Source organism: Macaca nemestrina, chromosome 20, assembly GCF_043159975.1.
Source record: "Macaca nemestrina isolate mMacNem1 chromosome 20, mMacNem.hap1, whole genome shotgun sequence".
Lineage (NCBI taxonomy): Eukaryota > Metazoa > Chordata > Mammalia > Primates > Cercopithecidae > Macaca > Macaca nemestrina.
Genome location: NC_092144.1, coordinates 45,375,046 through 45,396,266, shown reverse-complemented (window position 1 = coordinate 45,396,266; position 21,221 = coordinate 45,375,046). Strand labels below are relative to the sequence as shown.

At 52.5% G+C, this 21,221-nt stretch overlaps 1 protein-coding gene across 2 annotated transcripts; it reads left to right on the top strand.

The window, feature by feature from the left end:
- The first annotated feature begins 2,548 nt into the window (after positions 1–2,548).
- Positions 2,549–21,073, top strand: LOC105495485 (CAP-Gly domain containing linker protein 3). Of its 2 annotated transcripts, none has more exons than XM_011765109.3 (14): positions 2,549–2,706; positions 2,916–3,237; positions 8,135–8,274; positions 8,361–8,454; positions 8,658–8,819; positions 9,141–9,259; positions 11,033–11,269; positions 16,200–16,335; positions 16,473–16,601; positions 17,767–17,910; positions 17,980–18,103; positions 18,273–18,337; positions 18,740–18,812; positions 19,522–21,073. In XM_011765109.3, exons 2-14 carry the CDS (start codon positions 3,072–3,074, stop codon positions 19,574–19,576), a joined length of 1,644 nt encoding a protein of 547 aa, XP_011763411.1. In that variant the 5' UTR covers positions 2,549–2,706; positions 2,916–3,071; the 3' UTR covers positions 19,577–21,073. The 2 variants fall into 2 exon arrangements, with proteins under 2 accessions (XP_011763411.1, XP_011763410.1); XM_011765108.2 differs by having other exon boundaries at positions 2,557–2,706; positions 3,014–3,237.
- Positions 21,074–21,221: the final 148 nt, after the last annotated feature.

Here is a 21,221-nt window from a genome sequence, read left to right as displayed (position 1 = left end):
TGGGAGGGCCCTCTAAGGCCATGTTTTAGCAGAAACCTGGGTAATGAGAAGGGGCTGGCCTGGAGGATTACAGGCTCAGGTTCCAGAGGATGAACAACCCCTGCAGAGAGGGCCTCCCGTCTGGGAGGCAGTGTTGCTATGGAGAAAACCATAGTAGGGAAGGGAGATGTAGCAGGATGAGCCGCAGACAAAACTCAGACACCGAATTAAAGAAGAAAGCCGTTTATTCAGCCGGGAGCGTCAGCAGATTCGCGTCTTAAAAGCAGAGCTCCCCGAGAAAGAAATTCTTGGCCTTTTTAAAGGCTTACAACTTTAAGGGGTCCATGTGAAAGGGTCGTGATAAATCGAGCAAGCGTGGGAAACGTGACTGGGGGCTACATGCATCAGCTAACAACAAAAAGTTTTACAATGCTTTTTTCATACAGTGTCTGGAATTTACAGATAAAACAAGCAGTTTAGGTCAGGGGTTGATGTTACTATTACTTTTTTTTAACTCCTAGGGCCAGATGGTGGTGCCAAGGTTGTCTGGCTATTTATCTTACTTTTGTTTTTTTTCCAACTTTTTGCCTTCTCTTTTTCCTCCTGTCTTGTGAACTAGGCAAGGTGGGGGGAGGAGGGCAGCAGGAGTAGTAGTGGTCTCCTTCCTTAGATGAAGGGGTGCAGTTTTAGAGCAGAGAAGGTGAAAAGGCACCAACAAGTAAGATCCTAAAACAGGGCAGAGAGGGAGCCATGTAGGGATTTGGAGGAAGAACATTCTAGGCATCACAAAGAGCCAGTGCAGGCCAGGCACTGTGGCTCACACTTGTAATCCCAGCACTTTAGGAAGCTGAGGCAGGCAGATCACCTGAGGTCAGGAGTTCGAGACCATCCTGGCCAACATGGTGAAACCCCGTCTCTACTAAAAATATAAAAATTAGCTGGGCGTGGTGGTACAGGCATGTAATCCCAGCTACCCAGGAGGCTGAGGCAGGAAAATCACTTGAACCCGGAAGACAGATGTTGCAGTGAGCAGAGATCATGCCACTGCATTCCAGCCTGGGGAACAGAGTGAGACTCCATCTAAAATAAATAAATAAATACATAAATACATAAATACATAAATACATAAATACATAAATAATTTTAAAAACAAAACAAAGCAGAGCCAGTGCAGTGGTCCTGGGGTGGGGAGGAGCAAGGAGGCCACTGTGGCTGGAGTGGAGTGAACAAAAGAGGGAGAGAGGAGGTGAGTGCAGAGATGATAGGGCGGGTTTATATAGGGCCTTGTGGGCTGTGGCTGAGAGCCTTGGCTTCTACCTGGACTGAGGAGCAGCAGGCAGATCCCTCTGAGGGAAGGAGGGCTCCAAAACGACAGGTCTTCATGGGTCACTGTGGCTGCATGTTGGAGGAGGACGGGGACAGCAGGTAAGAGATTGCTGCCATAGTGTCGGTGGCAGATGATGAAGGATGGACCAGGGTGAGGGCCCAAGGTAGTGGTGGGGAGAGTGAGATTCTGGAAATCTTTTGGAGATGGAGCTACTGGGCCTGTGCATTAGAAGGATGAGGTATTCCAGGCTGTCACCCAGCCCCATCCAGGCTGGGATGATTTGAGGCAGAGCAGGCTACAGCTCCAGGTGGGAAGCCAAGCCATGACAATGGAGCCAGGACCCTGGGCTGGCTTCAGGAGGCCTCTGTAGGGTAGATACAGGTTCCGAGAGAGTTGGAGGGGTTGATCGGCATGTAGCATGGTGATTAAGAAAGTTGGGCACGGTGACTCATGCCTGTAATCGCAGCACTTTGGGTGGTTGGGGCAGGAGGATCCCTTGAAGTCAGGAGTTCAAGACCAGCCTGGGCAACATGGCAAGGCCCTGTCTCTTTAAAAAATTATCCAGAAGTGGTGGCATGCACCTGTGGTCTCAGCTACTCAGGAGGTTGAGGTGGGAGGATGGCTTGAGCCCAGGAGTTTGACGCTGCAGTGAGCCAAAATTGCAACACTGCACTCTAGCCTGGGTGACAGAGTGAGACCCTCTCTAGGAAAAAATAAAAATAAAAAACAGACTTTACAGACTGACTGGTTTCAAATGTTCGCTCCATCACCTACTCATGTACTTTTGGGCAAGCGGCTTAACCTCTGTGGGCCCCAGTGTGTGAGCCTTGCATTAAAATGGTAAGGATGAGATGATCATGATAGGAGTCTCTAGAAAATCACTTCTCTGAGGCACCCATTATGAATGGTGAGCTTGGAGAAGGAGTCCGGTCTAGGGTCCTAGAGAGAGAGAACATCCGTTGTCACCACGCCGGGAGACCACTGCCCTCACCGGCCTGGTTTGCAGGCGTGGCGGAAGGGGATGGGTAAGATCTGTACCCGCTCTCTCAGCCCTCTCTTTCGCCCTTGTATCTGCTTATCTCGCTCCTTTCCGTAGCCATCTCTTCCTCTCCCTGTACTCAGAGGCTCTCCCCTTTGCGTCGCCGCCTCTGGCCCCTCCATCAATGCGAGCGCCTCCCGATCCCTCCTCCTGGTCCCTCCTCCCCTCGCCGGTAAGGGGGCAGCAAGCGCATGCGCAGTCGTGCCCCTCCCTCTCCGCCCCCACCCCCCGTCGGCGCCTGGGCCTCGTCCCCTTCTCTCTGTCTCCCTCGCCTGCCCCATCACGTCCCCTGACACCGACACCCCATTGCTCCCACAGTCTCCCCAGTCTCCACTTTGGTCCCCAGCGCTGTCCGCCCGAGGTAAGATGGGGAGGGGGCGGCCCGCGGAGAAGGGGAGGGGCGAAGCATCCTGCATCCCGAGATAAACAAACCGGGGAGGGGGCGGCTGAGACTGAGGGGCCTGACGCGGGAGGAGAAGAATGGGGGGCTGGGCCTGGGGGAGGTGGCAGGCGCTGGGCGCACACACCGGGGCCCTCTGTGGGTAACGGGGGTCCCTATGGTTGCCCAAGATCCAGTTGCACGGAGGCCACTCGGGGCCCTGGAAGCTCCTAGGGGCTTGGACCCTGGAGCCTGCGGGGCACCCTCTCCAGCTGACCACTGCCTCCAGGATTTGCCTGAAAGCTGCCCCCAACTCTGCACCTGCCCCCCGAGGGCCACCAAGGACCATGACTAAGACAGATCCTGCCCCGATGGCCCCGCCGCCCCGAGGAGAGGAGGAAGAAGAGGAGGAGGAGGATGAGCCCGTCCCCGAGGCCCCCAGCCCCACCCAGGAGCGCCGACAGAAGCCTGTTGTGCACCCCTCAGCACCTGCCCCCCTCCCTAAGGACTACGGTAACACTGTCCCCACCCTGGAATCTAGCCTGGAGCGTTGGGTGGCTGGGAAGGGTGGGCTGTGCTCTGCTGGTGGTGATGGTGGGAGAATTTCTGGGGAATTTGAAGGTGGTCCAGAGGAATCTTGGCTGCAGAGCACCCCTCGTTCATTCACTCATTCACCCATTGAAGAATGGAATTGTAATACTCCTAGTCGTTGATTCATGACACATCATTCCATCATTTAGTCTTTCAACAATCATTTATTGAAAGCGTCTGTGGACCTGGCTCTATGCTAGGGGCTGGGGCCACAGCAGGGGGCAAGAGAGAACCAGTCTTTACCCTGAGACAACTCACAGGCCTCAGTAACAGCCACACAAATAGGTATTAAACCATAATGTAATTTAGTTCACATTTAGGTTTATATGCAAGAAAGAAAAATATAATGTAATATAAATATGTAATTACAAGACATTATGAAAATTGTATTTACCAAAAACAAGCTGCTGCAAGAGTTTTTTAAGACATGATTTCCCTGAGGAGGTTATATTTGAGAAGACTGGAGGGTGAGTTGGGGTTAACTAAGAGAGGGGTCAGGGGAAAGGGGTCCCAGGAGAGGTAACTGCTGGGTAAAGGATCTGAGGTAGGAGGGTATGGAGCTGAGAGGAGGGCCTCTTGGAGAAACTGAAAGTGTCTAATCATTGACCAAGCAATATTTATCGAGTGCTGCTACTCTGTGACAAGCCTTATGCTGGGTGCTGGAGATTTAATCCCAAGTGATCCAGGAATGATCCTCCCTTGCAGGAGAGAAGGAGAGACTAAATAAGTGAACAGATAAATAAATCAGAAATCAGATAAATTCAGATTGGAGTGAGTGCTATGAAAGAAAGAAAAGGTGGGCCAGGTGTGGTGGTTCACGCCTGTAATCCCAGTATTTTGGGAGGCCGAGGGCAGTGGATCACCTGAGGTCAGGAGTTTGAGACCAGCCTGGCCAACATAGTAAAACCCCATCTCTACTAAAAATACAAAAATTAGCTGGGCATAGTGGCGTACGTCTATAATCCCAGCCACTCGTGAGGCCGAGGCCATAGAATCGCTTGAACCTGGGAGGCAGAGGTTGCAGTGAGCCAAGATCGAGCCACTACACTCCAGCCTGGGTGACAGAGTGAGACTATCAAAAAAAGAAAGAAAGGAAGGAAGGGAGGGAGGGAGGGAGGGAGGGAGGGAGGGAGAGAAGGAAAGGTGGGGATATGATCATGACTAGGGGGCAGCTACCTGCAGGGGTAGTCAGGGCTGGTCTTTCTGAGTAGGTGACATTTAGTTTGGGACCCGGAGCATGGGGAGGAATCAGCCAGAAGAGAGCTGGAAAAAGAGTGTTCCAGGCAGAGAGCAGCAAGTGCAAAGGCCCTGAGGCAGAATTGAACTTGGAACAGAAAGATCCTGGAGCTGCATTCAGGGAATGATCAAGGTTGAGGTGAGAGGTTGGCATAGGTCAGATCTGGAAAGGCCTTCAAGGCTACAGTGAGGACTTTGGTTATATTCTAAGTGGGATGGGGGAGAAGAGTAGCAAGGTGAGGGTGTTTAAAAGCAGAGGAGTGGCAGGTCTGATTTATAGTTTGAAAGCTCCCTCTGGGTACTGGGTAGAAGGGGATGGAGCGCAGCCAGAGTTGAATGTAGAAGGGGAATTTGGAAGATATGCAGGCTGGGAATCCCCAGCAGCTGTGAGGTTCAGAAACCAGGTTCAGAGAGTTAGCGTTGCCAGGCTAGAGCAGGAGAGATGGCATCCATGGACATGTCACCCACTAGAGGTGGATCAGGGAGACTACAAGTTGACTTCAGTCTAAGAAAAATAAGAAAGTTGGCCAGGCACGGTGGTTCTGGCTTATAATCCTAGCACTCTGGGAGGCCGAGGTGGGAAGATCGCTTGAGGCCAGGAGTTCAAGATCAGCCTGGGCAATGGAGCAAGACCCCATCTCTACAGAAAATTTAGAAATTAACCAGGCATGGTGAGTACCTGTAGTCCCAGCTACTCCAGAGGCTGAGGTGGGGGGATCACTTGAGCCTGAGAATTCGATGCTGCAGCAAGCTAGGATTGCACCACAGCACTCTAGCTTGGGTGACACAGTGAGACCCTGTCTCAAAAAAAAGAAAAAAGAAAAAGAAAGTTATCTGGGGCCTGAGGTGTTGCGGGGGGCGGGCTGTACTTCAGAAAACTGGAAAATCTCCTTTGGAAATACGGCTGGAGGTGGCTGGGGTCTGTGACTCAGTGGGAGGTCGGAGGGTATAGGCTGAGCCCTCCAAGCAGTCTCGCTTGCAGAGCGGGAGAGGGTTTTGTCCCAGAATGTGAAGGAATCTGGAAATGTGGTCAAGGACAGGGAAAAGGCTAAGGTGGACTCCAAGAGGAAATCCAAGTATATCTGTTAAATCTGTACATTAATTCAACAGAGATTGACTGAGCACTTACTGTGTGCCATGTGCTGTGCCTGGCCTTAGGGATAAAGGAGTGAATGGGGCAGAATGGAATCGTAGCATTTAGATCCTAGTGAGGGAAGAAGAAAGGAAATGGAGGAGGGAGAAAGAGAAGGAGTAAACATGTTAAGTAGTGATATGAGCTATGATATAAATAAATAAATAAATAAATAAATAAATAAAGGGCTGGGCATGGTGGCTCACACCAGTAATTTCAGTGCTTTGGGAAGCCAAGGTGGGAGGATCGCTTGAGCCCAGGAGTTTGAGACCAGCCTAGGCAACATAGCAAGACCCTGTTACTACAAAAAAAAAAAAAAAAATAGCGGGCATGGTGGTATGTACTGTAGTCCCAGCTACCAGGGAGGCTGAGGCAGGAGGATCACTTGAACCCAGGAGTTCAAGGCTGTAGCAAGCTATGATCACACCATTGCATTCCAACAAGAACCTATCTTTTTTTTTTTTTTTTTTTTTTTTTTGAGACGGACTCCAGGCTGGAGTGCAATGGCACGATCTTGGCTCACTGCAACCTCTGCCTTCCTGGTTCAAGTGATTCTGCTGCCTCAGCCTCCTGAGTAGCTGGGATTATCGGTGCCCACCACCACGCCCAGCTAATTTTTATATTTTTAGTAGAGATGGAGTTTCACCATGTTGGTCTGGCTGGTCTCAAACTGCTGACCTCGTGATCTGCCCGCCTTGGCCTTCCAAAGTGCTGGGATTACAGGCATGAGCCACCATGCCCAGCTAAGACCCTATCTCTTAAAAAAAAAAGAAAAGAAAGAGTAGGAGATGGAGAAGGGCGGGTGCCGATTTAGACAGTGTGGTTTGGGGAGGCCTCTCTGAGGAGATGACATTTGAGCAAAGATCTACAAAGCTTTGAGAAGATGTGTGGGAAGTCTATTCCGAGTGAGAAAAACAGCAAGTGCCAAGACCCTGAGACAGGAATTTGCTTGGCACGTGGGAGGGACAGAGGGAGCCCAGTGTGGGAAATGAGGGAAGGGGAATAAGTGAGGGGAGAGGGCTGAGAACTGAGGGGCTGGATGTGCAGAGCCCTGAGGGCCATGGGGAAGACTTTGGTCTGTTCTCTGGATGGGATGGGAGCTGGAGGAGGGTTCTAAGCCAAGCAGGGCTATGATGTGACTGCAGTTCTAAAAGAAGCATGCCAACTGATTCCTGGAGACACCTTCTATGTGGCGCTTCCCTGGGCTGTGTATAATCTGATCATTCATGTACTCGTTCATTCACCACGCACTGAGTTCCTGCCACATGCCAGGGCCCTGTGCTGGATGCTGACGTCACAGAGAGCAGTACTCCTTAGAGTTGAGTGGGAGGAGACAGAAGTGCCTCTGGGCACCACCCTTGCTGGCCACAGGTTGATTCCTGCTCATAGATACATTTTATTTTATTTATTTATTTATTTATTTATTTATTTATTTTTGAGAAGGAGTCTCGCTCTGTCGCCCAGGCTGGAGTGCAGTGGCCGGATCTCCTGCCTCAGCCTCCTGAGTAGCTGGGATTACAGGCGCCCACTACCATGCCTGGCTAATTTTTGTATTTTTGGTAGAGTCAGGGTTTCACCATGTTGGACCAGGCTGGTCCCGAACTCCTGACCTCAGGTGATCCGCCTGCCTTCGCCTCCCAAAGTGCTGGGATTACAGGCGTGAGCCACCGCGCCCAGCCTCTATTTTTATTTTTTATATTTCTAGAGACAGGGTCTTGCTCTGTTGCCTAGGCTGGCGTGCAGTGGCATGATCATGGCTCACTGCAGCCTTGAACTCCTGGACTCAAGCAATCCTCCTGTCTCAATCTCCTTGAGTAGCTCCAATGCACACCACCACACATGGCTAATTTTAAAACTTTTTATAAAGACAGAGGTCTTGCTATGTTGCCCAGGCTGGTCTCAAACTTATGGGCTCGAGCAATCCTCCTGCCTCGGCCTCCCAAAGCATTGGGATTACAGATGTGAGTCACTGTGCCCAGTCATGGATACATTTTATGTGGGCTACATGGTATTTGAAACAATTGGGAGAGTTTTATTAAAAACCAGGACTTCTGGCTTTATTTATTTTTGCTCTGGGGATTCAGCCAAACTTCACTCATACTCTCACAGGGCAACAGTGGGTGAGGTCAGTAGCAGTCCCCCTGGACATGCAGACTCCAAGGTACTGCACTCTGTCCGGCTTTTGTTTCAGGGGGTGGAGTTTCTGCTATATGGGAATTGCCTGATCTTCCAATTTTTCAAGACACACTGGGCATCCAGATTTTTATGTGAACCCACCTGAGTTTGAAACCTCATGCTGGCCACACAGAAAATGCCTGTGGGTTGACTGTGGCCCATGTGCCACCAGCTTGAGATCCCGCATTAGAGGCTCTAAGAGGCAAAGCTCCCCTACTGAGGCTGGAAGGAGGGGGTCAGTTGCGTGGGGTGACCTTGGACCTCTTGCCACCCCAGCTTTCACCTTCTTCGATCCCAATGACCCGGCGTGCCAGGAGATCCTGTTTGACCCTCAGACCACCATCCCCGAGCTGTTTGCCATTGTGCGCCAGTGGGTGCCCCAAGTCCAGCACAAGATAGATGTCATCGGCAATGAGGTAAGAACACTGGGGAAACCAGGGAGAGAGGGGATGCGGTTCCCCACATGTGTGGGTGACCCTCCCTGCTCCCCTGGTACTCACAGATTCTGCGCCGAGGCTGCCATGTGAACGATCGTGACGGGCTGACCGACATGACACTGCTCCACTATGCGTGCAAGGCTGGGGCCCACGGAGTCGGTGAGGGCCCCCACCCCCAAGTCATGAGCCCCAAAGCCTAGGCCCCCAGACCCAACACGCTCAAAACCACCCAGAACTCAGGCCCCATCTGGAACCCGAAGCCTCAGATCCCAAAGTATAGTCCCTGAGGCGCAGGGCCCTCCCCGTACACTGGGCCCATGCTCTGGAATGGGGGTTCCAAGCTGATCCCGCCTATCGCGCAGGGGACCCCGCGGCAGCCGTGCGCCTCTCGCAGCAGCTGCTGGCGCTGGGCGCAGATGTGACCCTGCGCAGCCGCTGGACCAACATGAACGCGCTTCACTACGCGGCCTATTTTGATGTGCCCGACCTCGTGCGTGTGCTGCTGAAGGGCGCGCGGCCACGAGGTGAGGAGGAGAGCCCTGGCTGGGAGGGGCAAGGACCTGGGTGAGGGATGCAGAGACCCAGGTGAGGGCCAGGCTGCGAGGGAAAGGAGGATGGCGATCTGAGGAGACAGCGGGAGGTTGGAGGCGTGGGAGAGGGGGCTCAGTGGACTACCACTCTAGGGAGGGGCGGGGCCGCGAAGGGAGAGTGGGGCTCCGAGGTGGGGGCGGGGCTCTGCGTCGGAGGCTCTGGGACCTGCAAGTCAAGAGATGAGCCCCGAGGTAGGAGGAGGGCTGGGGTCCCACAGGTGCTCACCCGGAACCCCTCCTCTTGCCCACTTCCAGTGGTGAACTCCACGTGCAGTGACTTCAACCACGGCTCAGCCCTGCACATCGCTGCTTCCAGCCTGTGCCTGGGCGCCGCCAAATGTTTGCTGGAGCACGGCGCCAACCCTGCACTGAGGGTACTGCCACCCTTGCCCAGAACCCGTTACCCTCCTGCTCCCGTCCTCCCCCACTTCCCTCCAGCAGGTCTCTGCGTTTCCCGTGACTTCCCAGATACTACAAATGTCTGTACATTCAGCAAATGCAGTAACAGCTGAAATTTGCCTAGTGTTCATTACATGTCAGGTGAAGTCTATTATAAGCCTTGTTTTACAATGGGGAAACTGAGGCAGAGATTAAGGGATCTGCCCAGGGTCATCCAGCCTACCCCGTGGCAGTGCATAACAGCATTTCAAGGACATGAGGAAAGTAAGGCTAGGCCCTCTGTGAATGAGAGGGTTGGTCCCCTCCTAAGCCCTCAATATGATCTTTGATTTCCAACCCATGCATTACCAGGCTCCATCCACAATGCTAATTACTCTGCAGCTGTCCAGGCACTAGTATCTTGGGGGAACATGGCCTGTGCCCCTGAGACCCTGCCTCTCCCCATTCCCCACTGGCCCAGAGTTCGACTCCTGACTATATACCACAGGAGCCCACTCTCACTCTCTCTCTCTCTCTTTTTTTTTTTTTTTTGAGATGGAGCCTGGCTCTGTCATCCAGGCGGGAGTGCAGTGGTGCAATCTCAGCTCACTGCAACCTCTGCCTACCAGGTTCAAACGATTCTCCTGCCTCAGCCTCCTGAGTAGGTGGAATTATAGGCACGCGCCACCACACCTGGCTAATTTTTGTATTTTTGGTAGAGATGGAATTTCACCATGTTGGTCAGGCTGGTTTCGAACTCCTGACCTCAGGTGATCTGCCTACCTCGGCCTCACAGAGTGCTAGGATTACAGGCATGAGCCACTGCACCCGGCCCACAGGAACCCATTCTTTTTTTTTTTTTTTTTTTTTTTTTTGAGACGGAGTCATGCTCTGTCACCCAGGCTGGAGTGCAGTGGCCGGATCTCAGCTCACTGCAAGCTCCGCCTCCCGGGTTCACGCCATTCTCCTGCCTCAGCCTCCCAAGTAGCTGGGACTACAGGCGCCCGCCACTTCGCCCGGCTAGTTTTTTTGTATTTTTTAGTAGAGACGGGGTTTCACCGTGTTAGCCAGGATGGTCTCGATCTCCTGACCTCGTGATCCGCCCGTCTCGGCCTCCCAAAGTGCTGGGATTACAGGCTTGGGGTCTCCAGAGATTGCTTCCCTGGGGGCGTAACCTGCAGCACTGAAGTGTGGCCCTCATCCCTACTGCCTACACCCCCAGGCCCACCCTCAATTCCTTGACACACCCCCAGCCCTGGGTCTCAGGGGTGGGTTTCCCTGGGGATGTGGTCTGCACCTTTCTGCCCTGCCCCTTCTTTTTTTTTTTTTTTTTTTTGAGATGGAGTCTCGCTCTATCACCCAGGCTGGAGTGCAGTAGCATGATCTCAGCTCACTGCAACCTCTGCTTCCCAGGTTCAAGGGATTCTCCTGCCTCAGCCTCCTGAGTAGCTGGGATTACAGGCACACGCCACCACACCCGGCTAATTTTTGTATTTTTGGTAGAGACAAGGTTTCACCATGTTGACCAGGCTGGTCTTGAACTCCTGACCTCAAGCGATCTGCCTGCCTCGGACTCACAATGTACTGGGATTATGGGCGTGAGCCATGTTACCCGGCTTGCCCTGCCCCTTCTTATTCCCAGGTTGGCCCAGGGTATGACCTAGTCCTAACCCTGCATCACCCAGACTGGTGGTCTCTAGGGTCAGGGCCTCCATGGGGGTGTGGCCTCTGCCACTGAGTCCCCGCCCCCTCTTCCCATTGGCCCCCAGAATCGAAAAGGACAGGTGCCGGCGGAGGTGGTCCCAGATCCTATGGACATGTCCCTGGACAAGGCAGAGGCGGCGCTGGTGGCCAAGGAGCTGCGGACGCTTCTGGAAGAGGCGGTGCCACTATCTTGCGCCCTCCCCAAGGTCACACTACCCAACTATGACAACGTCCCAGGCAATCTCATGCTTAGCGCACTGGGCTTGCGCCTGGGAGACCGCGTGCTGCTGGATGGCCAGAAGGTCAGGGGCTGGGGTGTGTGTTGGCGTGGTGGGTGGGGTGGGACTTAGCCCCTTAATCCCTTGGAACTGTATCCTTGGGCAGAGTGCAGTCCGTCCCCTTTGTCTGCTTGCTGTCCTAACTATCCACCCAGTATTTGATTTCGTCTCAGTTGTTCCGTGGTGTCTCCTTTGAGCCTCACCTTGTGCTGAGCTCTCCATCCTGGGGGGGAAACAACTCATCATCTGATAGTGACGGCCGAGAGCGGTCATGGCTGCCATGGGGAGGGGTGAGCAGAGTGATCTGCGCAGCTCTGTGCACCTGTGGCTCCCCCTGGGTCTTGTGGTCCTCGATCAGGCCCCTTCGCTCTCAGAGGCAAGTCTGGCTAGGAAAGTCCAGGCCAGAGTGATTGGAGTGTGATGGGGAATGCACCCAAATTGCAGATGTGGAGGAGCAAGCCAGGGAAAAAAAGGGAGAAAGGAGTCTCAGCTAGGGGGAGCGGGTATCACAGCCCAGAGGGCAGAGAGAATCTTCATTTATCCAGGGACTCCAACTTCATTTCCTGGTGTCCCTCAGGCTCCATACGGGACCCCAGTCTGTCCTTAGGGAGGGAGGGCTGTGTCTGCCCCTGCCCTGCTCTCATGGAGCTCCACTTGTAATGAAGCGGAGACAGTCAAGAAAGTAAACCTATGGTTGAGATAATTTCTGGGTTGGGCATGGTGGTTTACACCTGTAACCCCGGCATTTTGGGAGGCTGAGGTGGGAGGATCACTTGAGGCCAGGAGTTGTTAGAGACCAGCCTGGGCAACATAGCGAGATCCCGCCTCTACTGAAAATAAATAAATAAATAAATAAATAAATAAATAAATAAATAAATAAATAAAGTTCTGGTAGCAACAAGGGCTGTGAACACCATTACATGTTTGGATTTAGTAAATTGTCCCTGGCTGAATGCTGGGGTGGTTTTAGCTGGGGTGTTCTGAGAAGGCTTCTCTAAGGAGGTGATGTCCAAACTAAGACAGGAAAGAGCTTCCTCTGCAAAGGTAAGGAAGCAGAGGATACAGTAGGTATGGAGACACAGAGGCAGGAAGGGGCAGTGTGATGAGGGAGTTATGGGAAGCGGGGGGAGGTGGAGAGGTCAGCAAGGCTGGGTCACAGCAGACCTGTAGGCTACCGGAAGGAGTTTGATTTTTGCTTTTGTTTTTTTGAGACGGGTCTCGCTCTGTCACCCAGGCTGGAGTGCAGTGGCGCGATCTTGGCTCACAGCAACCTCTGCCTCCCAGATTCAAGCCGTTCTCATGTCTTAGCCTCCCGAGTAGCTGGGATTACAAGTGTGTGCCAACAAGCCTGGCTAATTTTTTATTTTTATTTTTAGTAGCAGTGGGTTTCGCCATGTTGGCCAGGCTGGTCTCAAACTCCTGCCCTCAAGTGATCCACCCACCTTGGCTCCCAAAGTACTGGGATTACAGGCATAAGCCACTGCACCCGGCCCCATCCAGAAAGCATTCTGATGTATACGATCTAATTGTATCCATTGCACAATTCTGAAAGTTTGGGTTGACTCTTCCCATTTTGTAAGCCAGACTATAAAAGCCTCCAACAGGTGAAAATCTTTATCTGGAGACATGGAATACCAATCACTGCCCCTTAGAGAAGCAGCATAGCACAGCGTCATGGGCTCAGGCTCAGGGACTTGCCCAGGTAAATCTCAGCTTTGCAACTTCCCAGCTGTGGGACCTGGAGCCAGTGATTCCGCCTCTCTGGGCCTCAATGTCTTCATCTGTAAATGGAGATAATAATAGTACCCACGTTGGGGGGCTGGTTGAGGTTTAAATTAATTAAAATGCGTAAGGCCATTAGAACAGAGTCCAGTGCATACTAAATGCTTTTTGTGTGTGCCAGGCACTGTTCTAGTCCCTCCACCAACCCTCTAAGATCAGCACTAATTAATTAGCCCATGATATGGACAAGGAACTGAGACATGGAGAGATGAATGAGCCTCCCATAATGATGATAACCACACTCACTAAAGGCTCACTGCAGTTAAGCAACTTTACATGTATTAAAAATGTTTCCGCCGAATGCAGTGGCTCATGCCCATAGTCCCAGCACTTTGGGAGGCAGAGGCAGAAGGATCGCTTGAGCTCAGGAGTTCAAGACCAGCCTGGGCAACATAGTGAGACCTCATCTCTACTAAAAATGAAAAAATTAACCAGGCATGGTGGCGCACACCTGTAGTCCTAGCTACTCAGGAGGCTGAAGTGAGAGGATCGCTTGTGCCCAGGAGTTTGAGGCTGCACTGTGCTGAGATCATGCCACTGCACCCCCAGCCTGGGCGACAAAGCGAGACCCTGTCTCAAAAAAAAAAAAAAAAGTTTCCATCAGACAATCACACCATGAGGTATCTTACTATCTCTATTTTACAGATGAAACTGAGGTTCAAGAAGTCCCCTGACCAAAGTTACAGCATGATAATAGCTAACAGACTGGGCAGAGTGGCTTCACACCTGTAATCCCAGCACTTTGGGAGGCCAAGATGGGGAGGATTGCTTGAGGCCAGGAGTTTAATACCAACCTGGGGGGCAACATGGGGATACTCCATTTCTTTTTTTTTTTTTTTTTGAGACGGAGTCTCGCTCTGTCGCCCGGGCTGGAGTGCAGTGGCACGATCTCAGCTCACTGCAAGCTCCGCCTCCCGGGTTCACGCCATTCTCCTGCCTCAGCCTCCCGAGTAGCTGGGACTACAGGCGCCCGCCACCTCGTCCGGCTAATTTTTTGTATATTTAATAGAGACGGGGTTTCACCGTGTTGGCCAGGATGGTCTCGATCTCCTGACCTCGTGATCTGCCCGCCTCGGCCTCCCAAAGTGCTGGAATTACAGGCGTGAGCCACTGCGCCCGGTGGGATACTCCATTTCTATTTTTTAGAAAAGTTTTGTTGTTGTTGTTGTTTTAATTAGCCAGGCTTTGGTGGTGTGCACCTGTAGTCCCAGCTACTTGGGAGACTGAGGAGGGAAGATTGCTTGAACCCAGGAGTTCGAGGTTACACTGAGCTATAATCGCACCACTGCACTCCAGCCTGGGCCACAGGGTGAGACCCTGTCTCTAAAATAGAAAAAAACCATTTTTCTTTTTTTTTTTTGAGACGGAGTCTCGCTCTGTCGCCCAGGCTGGAGTGCAGTGGCGCAATCTCGGCTCACGGCAAGCTCCGCCTCCCGGGTTCACGCCATTCTCCTGCCTCAGCCTCCCTTGTAGCTGGGACTACAGGTGCCCACCACCGCACCCGGCTAGTTTTTTGTATTTTTAGTAGAGACGGGGTTTCACCATGTTAGCCAGGATGGTCTCGATCTCCTGACCTCGTGATCCGCCCGTCTCGGCCTCCCAAAGTGCTGGGATTACAGGCGTGAGCCACTGCGCCCAGCAAAAAACCATTTTTCAATAACGAATACTTGCTGATCCTTTACTTAATGCCAAGCCTGTTCCGAGGGTTTTAATTTCTCTATGACAGCCCTGTCCAACAGAGCTTTCTGTAATGGTAGAAATATTCTGTGTCTGTGCTGTTCAGTAAAGTAAGCTACAAGCCACATGTAACAATTGAGCACTTGAAATATGACTAGTGTGACTGGGGAAATGCACTTTTAGTTTAAATTTATTGATTTTTATTTTTATTTATGTTTTTTCTTGAGACAGAGTCTTGCTCTGTTGCCCAGGCTGGAGTGCAATGGCGCTATCTGGTCTCACTGCAACACTCCGGGGTTCAAGCAATTCTCCTGCCTCAGCCTCCCGAGTAGCTGGGATTACAGGCGTGCGCCATCATGCCCAGCTAATTTTTGTGTTTTTAGTAGAGATGGGGTTTCACCATGTTGGCCAGGCTTGTCTTGAAGTCCTGACCTCAGGTGATCCTCGCACATCGGCCTCCCAAAGTGCTGAGATTACAGGTGTGAGCCGTTGCGCCCAGACTAAATTTATTTATTTTTAAATTAAAAAATTATCTGAGTCTTGTTCCTAAGGTATGCATTTATTTATTTTTGAGACAGGGTCTTGCTCTGTTGCCCAAGCTGAAGTGCAGTGGCACAATCATAGCTCACTGCACCCTTGAACTCCTGGGCTCAAGTGATCCTCCCACGTCAGCCTCCCAAGTAACTGGGACTACAGGCTTGAACTACTGCACCTGGCTACCTTTTTTCTTTCTTTTATAGAGAATAGGGTCTTGCTGCCTTTGTATTTTGGAACAGATTAAGATGAGAGGGTCCCGCCATTTTCACCCAGGCTGGTCTGAAACTCCTGGCCTCAAGTAATCCTCCAGCCTTGGCCTCCCAGTGTTGGGATTACAGGCATCAGCCACCGCAGCCTGTTTAAGTTTAAATTGTTGGCCAGGCACAGTGGCTCATGCCTGTAATCCCAGCACTTTGGGAGACTGAGGCAGGTGGATCACCTGAGGTCAGGAGTTCCAGACCAGCCTGACCAATATGGTGAAACCCCGTCTCTACTAAAAATACAAAAATTAGCCAGTCATGGTGGCGTGCACCTGTAGTCCCAGCTACTTGGGAGGCTGAGATGGGAGAATTGCTTGAACCCAGGAAGTGGAGTTTGCAGTGAGCCAAGGTCTTGCCACTGCACTCCAGCCTGGCAACAGAGCGAGACTCCGTCTGAAATAATAATAATAATAATAATAAATAAATTTAAATTGTCCTATGTGGCTAGTCACTATTCACTATATGAGACAGGGCAACTCTTTAACAATCCTATAAGGTGAGTATATTTGTTCCCATTTCACAGCAAAGGAAGTTGAGGCACAGAGAGGTTAACTCATGTAGCCAGCAAATGGTGATGTGTGACCTGGGGTTTGGGCCCAGGGTGGCCTTATGCACCCTACCTTGCTGCCTGTGTGCGAGCACTCCACGTTGGCCTCCCAGCATTTCTTCCTCAGCCATCGCCTCCCTTCTCTCCCCAGACGGGCACACTGCGGTTCTGTGGGACCACGGAGTTTGCCAGCGGCCAGTGGGTGGGCGTGGAGCTGGACGAGCCTGAGGGCAAGAATGATGGCAGCGTTGGGGGCGTTCGGTACTTCATCTGCCCCCCCAAGCAGGGTTAGTCTCACCTGGGGCCCAAGAGGGGTGCGGCCGGGGGTCCACTCAGCAGTTCTGATGCTGCTGACTGGGAAACAGGGGATGGGGGCTGAGGGCAGAGGCTTGGACAACACCAGGCTCAAACTCTGTACTCGTAGGTCTCTTTGCCTCCGTGTCCAAGATCTCCAAGGCAGTGGACGCACCCCCCTCCTCTGTCACCTCTACGCCCCGGACCCCCCGGATGGACTTCTCCCGTGTCACCGGCAAAGGCCGCAGGGAACACAAAGGTCAGAGAGGGGATCCCTGCGGTGGGAAGAGCCAGTTTGGGGATGTTGTGGGAGTAGCTCAGCTTCTGTGACTCAGTTTCTCCTCAGGCCCAAACTCCAGTTTTGGAAGACAAGCTCTGAGTTCCTGACTTCTGTGACTCAGTTTCCCCTTTGGCTCAGTACTGGTCCCCCCTAGTTCTTAGAAGGACCTGTGGGTTCCCTGCCCTCTGTGACTTAGTTTCCTCTCAGGCCCAAAGGTCTCCCCCAGTTTTAGGGAAGAATCTGTGGAGATACTGGCTTTGGTCATTTGATTTACTTTTTTTTTTTTTGAGACAAGAGTCTTGCCCTGTTGCCCAGGCTGGAGTGTGGTGGTGCGATCTTGGCTCACTGCAACCTCTGCCTCCCGGGTTTAAGCGATTCTCATGCCTCAGCCTCCCAAGTAGCTGGGATTACAGGTGCCCACCACCACATCCGGCTAATGTTTGTATTTTTTTTGTAGAGACAGGGTTTTGCCATGTTGGCCAGGCTGGTCTCAAACTCCTGACCTTAAGTGATCCGCCTGCCTCAGCCTCTCAAAGTGCTAGGATTACACGCCTGCGCCACTGCACCCAGCCTGATTTACTCTCAGACCCAAATTCTCCCTTCTTTTTTTTTTTTTTTTTTTGAGATGGGGTCTCGCTCCGTCCCCCAGGCTGGAATGTGGTGGCGCAATCTCGGCTCACTGCAAGCTCCGCCTCCCAGGTTCATGCCATTCTGCCTCAGCCTCCCAAGTAGCTGGGACTTCAGGCGCCTGCCACCGTGCCCGGCTAATTTTTTGTATTTTTAGTAGAGATGGGGTTTCACTGTGGTCTCGATCTCCTGACCTCATGATCCGCCTGCCTCGGCCTCCCAAAGTGCTGGGATTACAGGCATGAGTCACTGCGCCCGGCCTCTCCCTTCATTTTAAAAGGACAGTTTCTGGGTTCCTGACTTCTGACTCAGCTTTGAGAAAGGATTTTGGGGTTCTTCAGGTTCTCTGACTTGGTTTCCTTTCAGGCCTAAAGCCCCTTCCTAATTCTCTGGCATCTGGGATTCAGTTTCACTTGAAACCAAGAACAGGGTTTCTACCTTGGGGTTTTCCAGGTGGCCTGGGGTTCCCAAAGCTGGCATCACCCCCCTACGCACCTCCTGCACCTTCTTCCCGTAGGCAAGAAGAAGACCCCATCATCCCCATCCCTGGGCAGCTTGCAGCAGCGGGATGGGGCCAAGGCTGAGGTTGGAGACCAGGTCCTTGTCGCGGGCCAGAAGCAGGGAATTGTGCGCTTCTATGGGAAGACAGACTTTGCCCCAGGTGAGGATGGGGACTCTGGGCCAGGGGCCAGGCAGGGTCTTGAGAAATCCTGACACCCTTGTGCTGCAGGTTACTGGTATGGCATTGAGCTGGACCAGCCCACAGGCAAGCATGATGGCTCTGTCTTCGGCGTCCGGTACTTCACTTGCCCCCCGAGGCATGGGGTCTTCGCACCAGCATCCCGTATTCAGAGGTGAGCCTAAACTTCTAGCCCCAACCCAGGGTACCACCTGGAGCCCTGATCCCCCGTCAGATGGCCTCCTCCTCCCAGACCAGCAGGACAGTGTGGACACCCCCCAGCCCCCAGTCAGACTCTGGCCTCTTGTGGCTCTGACCTCTCCCCCATCCCTGTGTCTCCTCAGGATTGGCGGATCCACTGATCCCCCTGGGGACAGTGTTGGAGCCAAAAAAGTGCATCAAGTGACAAGTGAGTTGGGAGATGCTATGTGGGGAGTGTAAGTTTGGGGATGGGAGGAAGGTCCTGGGTTCTCAGGTATATACTGGTGACAGTCTCTGGTATTTAATGGGGGATACAGGGTCCAGGAAAATGATGAGACAAGGTCCCCAAAAAGATAGGTGCTGAAGGGTATGAGGAAGTTAGCAACAAGGCTCTTTGGGGACATGAGGTTGAGCAGATACTGGGGAAAGGGATAGTCACTGGGGGACATGGTGGGAATTATGGACAAGGGGCCCAGATGGGTATTGGGAATGTGAGATCCAGGTAGGGGCTGGAGACATGGGGAGGTATTAATGAGAAGGAGTATGAATGAGTATTGAGGACACAGGTGGTCTGTCATCCCCTCACTTGACATCCTGACCTCCTCTTCAGTGACGCAGCCCAAACGCACCTTCACCACAGTCCGGACCCCAAAGGACATTGCATCAGAGAACTCCATTTCCAGGTGTGTGGCCAACCCCTATCCCCTCTCCTATGTGACATTCAGGGAGAGGGATCCACAAGGCAGTTGGACCCAGAGATCTGGAGCTCTGGTCAGGGCTGGAAAGAGAGGTTAGGAAAACTTGTAACTTGTTAGCATATCCAGAAACAGTCTTTAGGGTGTAGGGCCCCGCACTGAATTCTAGTGACTTCCACTTTCGGTGGGGGGCAGTAAAGGAAGCAGAACACCCTTCCCTCCACACGAGCCTCAGAATAACAGCTACAGACCAGGCGGGGTGGCTCACGCCTGTAATCCCAGCACTTTGGGAGGCTGAGGCAGCTGGATCACCTGAGGTCAGGAGTTCAAGACCAGCCTGGTCAACATGGTAGAACCCCGTCTCTACCAAAAACACAAAAATTAGCCGGACACGATGGTGCACACCTGTAGTCCCAGCTACTCGGGAGGCTGAGGCAGGAGAATTGCCTGAACCTGGGAGGCAGAGGTTGCAGTGAGCCGAGATCATGCCACAGCACTCCAGCCTGGGTGACAGGGAGACTCTGTCTCAGAAAACAAACAAACAAACAAACAAACAAACAAACAAACCATAGCCAGAGAGGTACAGGCAAAATCCAGAAAGTCCTGATAGCAAACACTGGGGGAAAGGCTGGGGGTGATGGGTGCAGATGTCCCCGCTGCCTGCCTAAGGGTGTGACCCTGTGATTCTCCTTTCCAGGTTGCTGTTCTGCTGCTGGTTCCCCTGGATGCTGAGGGCAGAGATGCAGTCTTAGAGGCCCTGGACACCTGACAAAGAGACAGAGTCCCCACTAGCATCTCCTGACACCCGAAGAGCCCTGAGTCACCCTGAGATAGAGATTCCCAGTAACACATCCAGAGTAGAGACCCCTGTTAGCCAGCCCTCGATCATTGAGGCCCCATTATTAACAGATAGCCCCATAATAACCCCCAAATACAGACCCCATTTCACCCAGAAAGAGATTCCCTGAGTAGCACCTTCAGGCTAGTCCCTATCCCCAACCCCGCGGAGCAGATTCCCAGATTAACAGATTTCCACATCACCCCTAATGATGGTGACCCTCTCCACATAACGCATTACAACAGAACATTCTTGAATCACCCAACCCTGGATCAGAAACTTCCCCATTAACAAACACTCCCCACTAAGTCCTCTTGAAATAAACATAGGTCACACCCCCAAAGCAAAAGAGTAACAGACGTTCATGTCATTGTTCCCCATTTAACATCAGTCCCCTCAAGATGTCGTGACCCCATGGTCACCCTGAAGCCCTTACACTCCAACCCCTCAATCAGAGACTGCCTTCATTAACAAAGACCCTTGTTCTTACCCCTCAAGAGAAACCCACCATAACCAGCCCACTGTCACCCCTAATTTACAGACACCAAAACAGTCCTGGAAGTGCTAATTACAGGACCCCCAAGTCTTCCTACCCTCTGCACCCTCAAGAAACCCCCAGTGCCTTGTACGAAGCCCACCCCACATGGCCCACAGCTCCTGTGCTGGCCAGGCTCCCAGAAAATTATCTATTTTTTAAGTAACGACTTCCCCCTTTGGGGAACCCCAAAATTTGGAGGCCCCATTCTAGGACTCTGGGGATCCCAAACCCTAGAGTACACACATCCCAAACTCCCCTGTGCCCTCAAGTCCTACAGCCCCTAGAAGACCCCAATGCCCTAACTCCTAGGACCACCGAATCATGGAATCCCCAAATCCCCAGGGAATCCCAAATTTGAAAATCCAATCCCAAGCCACCAGGAAACCCAATCATGAGGTCCCTGTGCCTGGTATGGAGGAGACTGCAGTCAGGATATGCATTCCAGGCTCCCAGGCACCTCAAGCCCTATTGACAGGCACCAGGAAAACCCACACAGGAATTCCCATCCCTGGAAACTGGAGAATTTCAATGCCCTGAGTCCACGGATTTCAAGACACCAAATTCCAAGATCCCCAGCCCTAAGGGGACCCCAAATCCTAAAGCCTCCATCTCTAGTAAATGGAAGGCCCCAAGGCCCTGAGGGGATCCCAAATCCTGGAACCCCGATTTCAACCTACGTTCTAGTCACTGGCCTCAAAGGACCCCACAGCACCTGGGCCCGACCAACAGCCCGAGGGAGAACCTGAAGGCCCAGGGAGTCCAGGGCAGACCTGGGGCCCCAACCACCAAGGACAGCTCACGACTGCCCCTTCACTGCATGTCCCCAAACTCAGCATGACTCCTGTCCTCTTCAATAAAGACGTTTCTATGGCCTCTCTGTGTCGGGTCATTGGGGGTTTCCCTTGTTGGGAGAAGACGGGAAAGGAAGTGCTTCCTTCAGTCTCGCCTCCCTGCGGTGTGGGCACCGGCTGGCGCTGGCCGCGGGAAGTCCTTCTAGCAGCCTCTCGTATCTTCCCGCGGC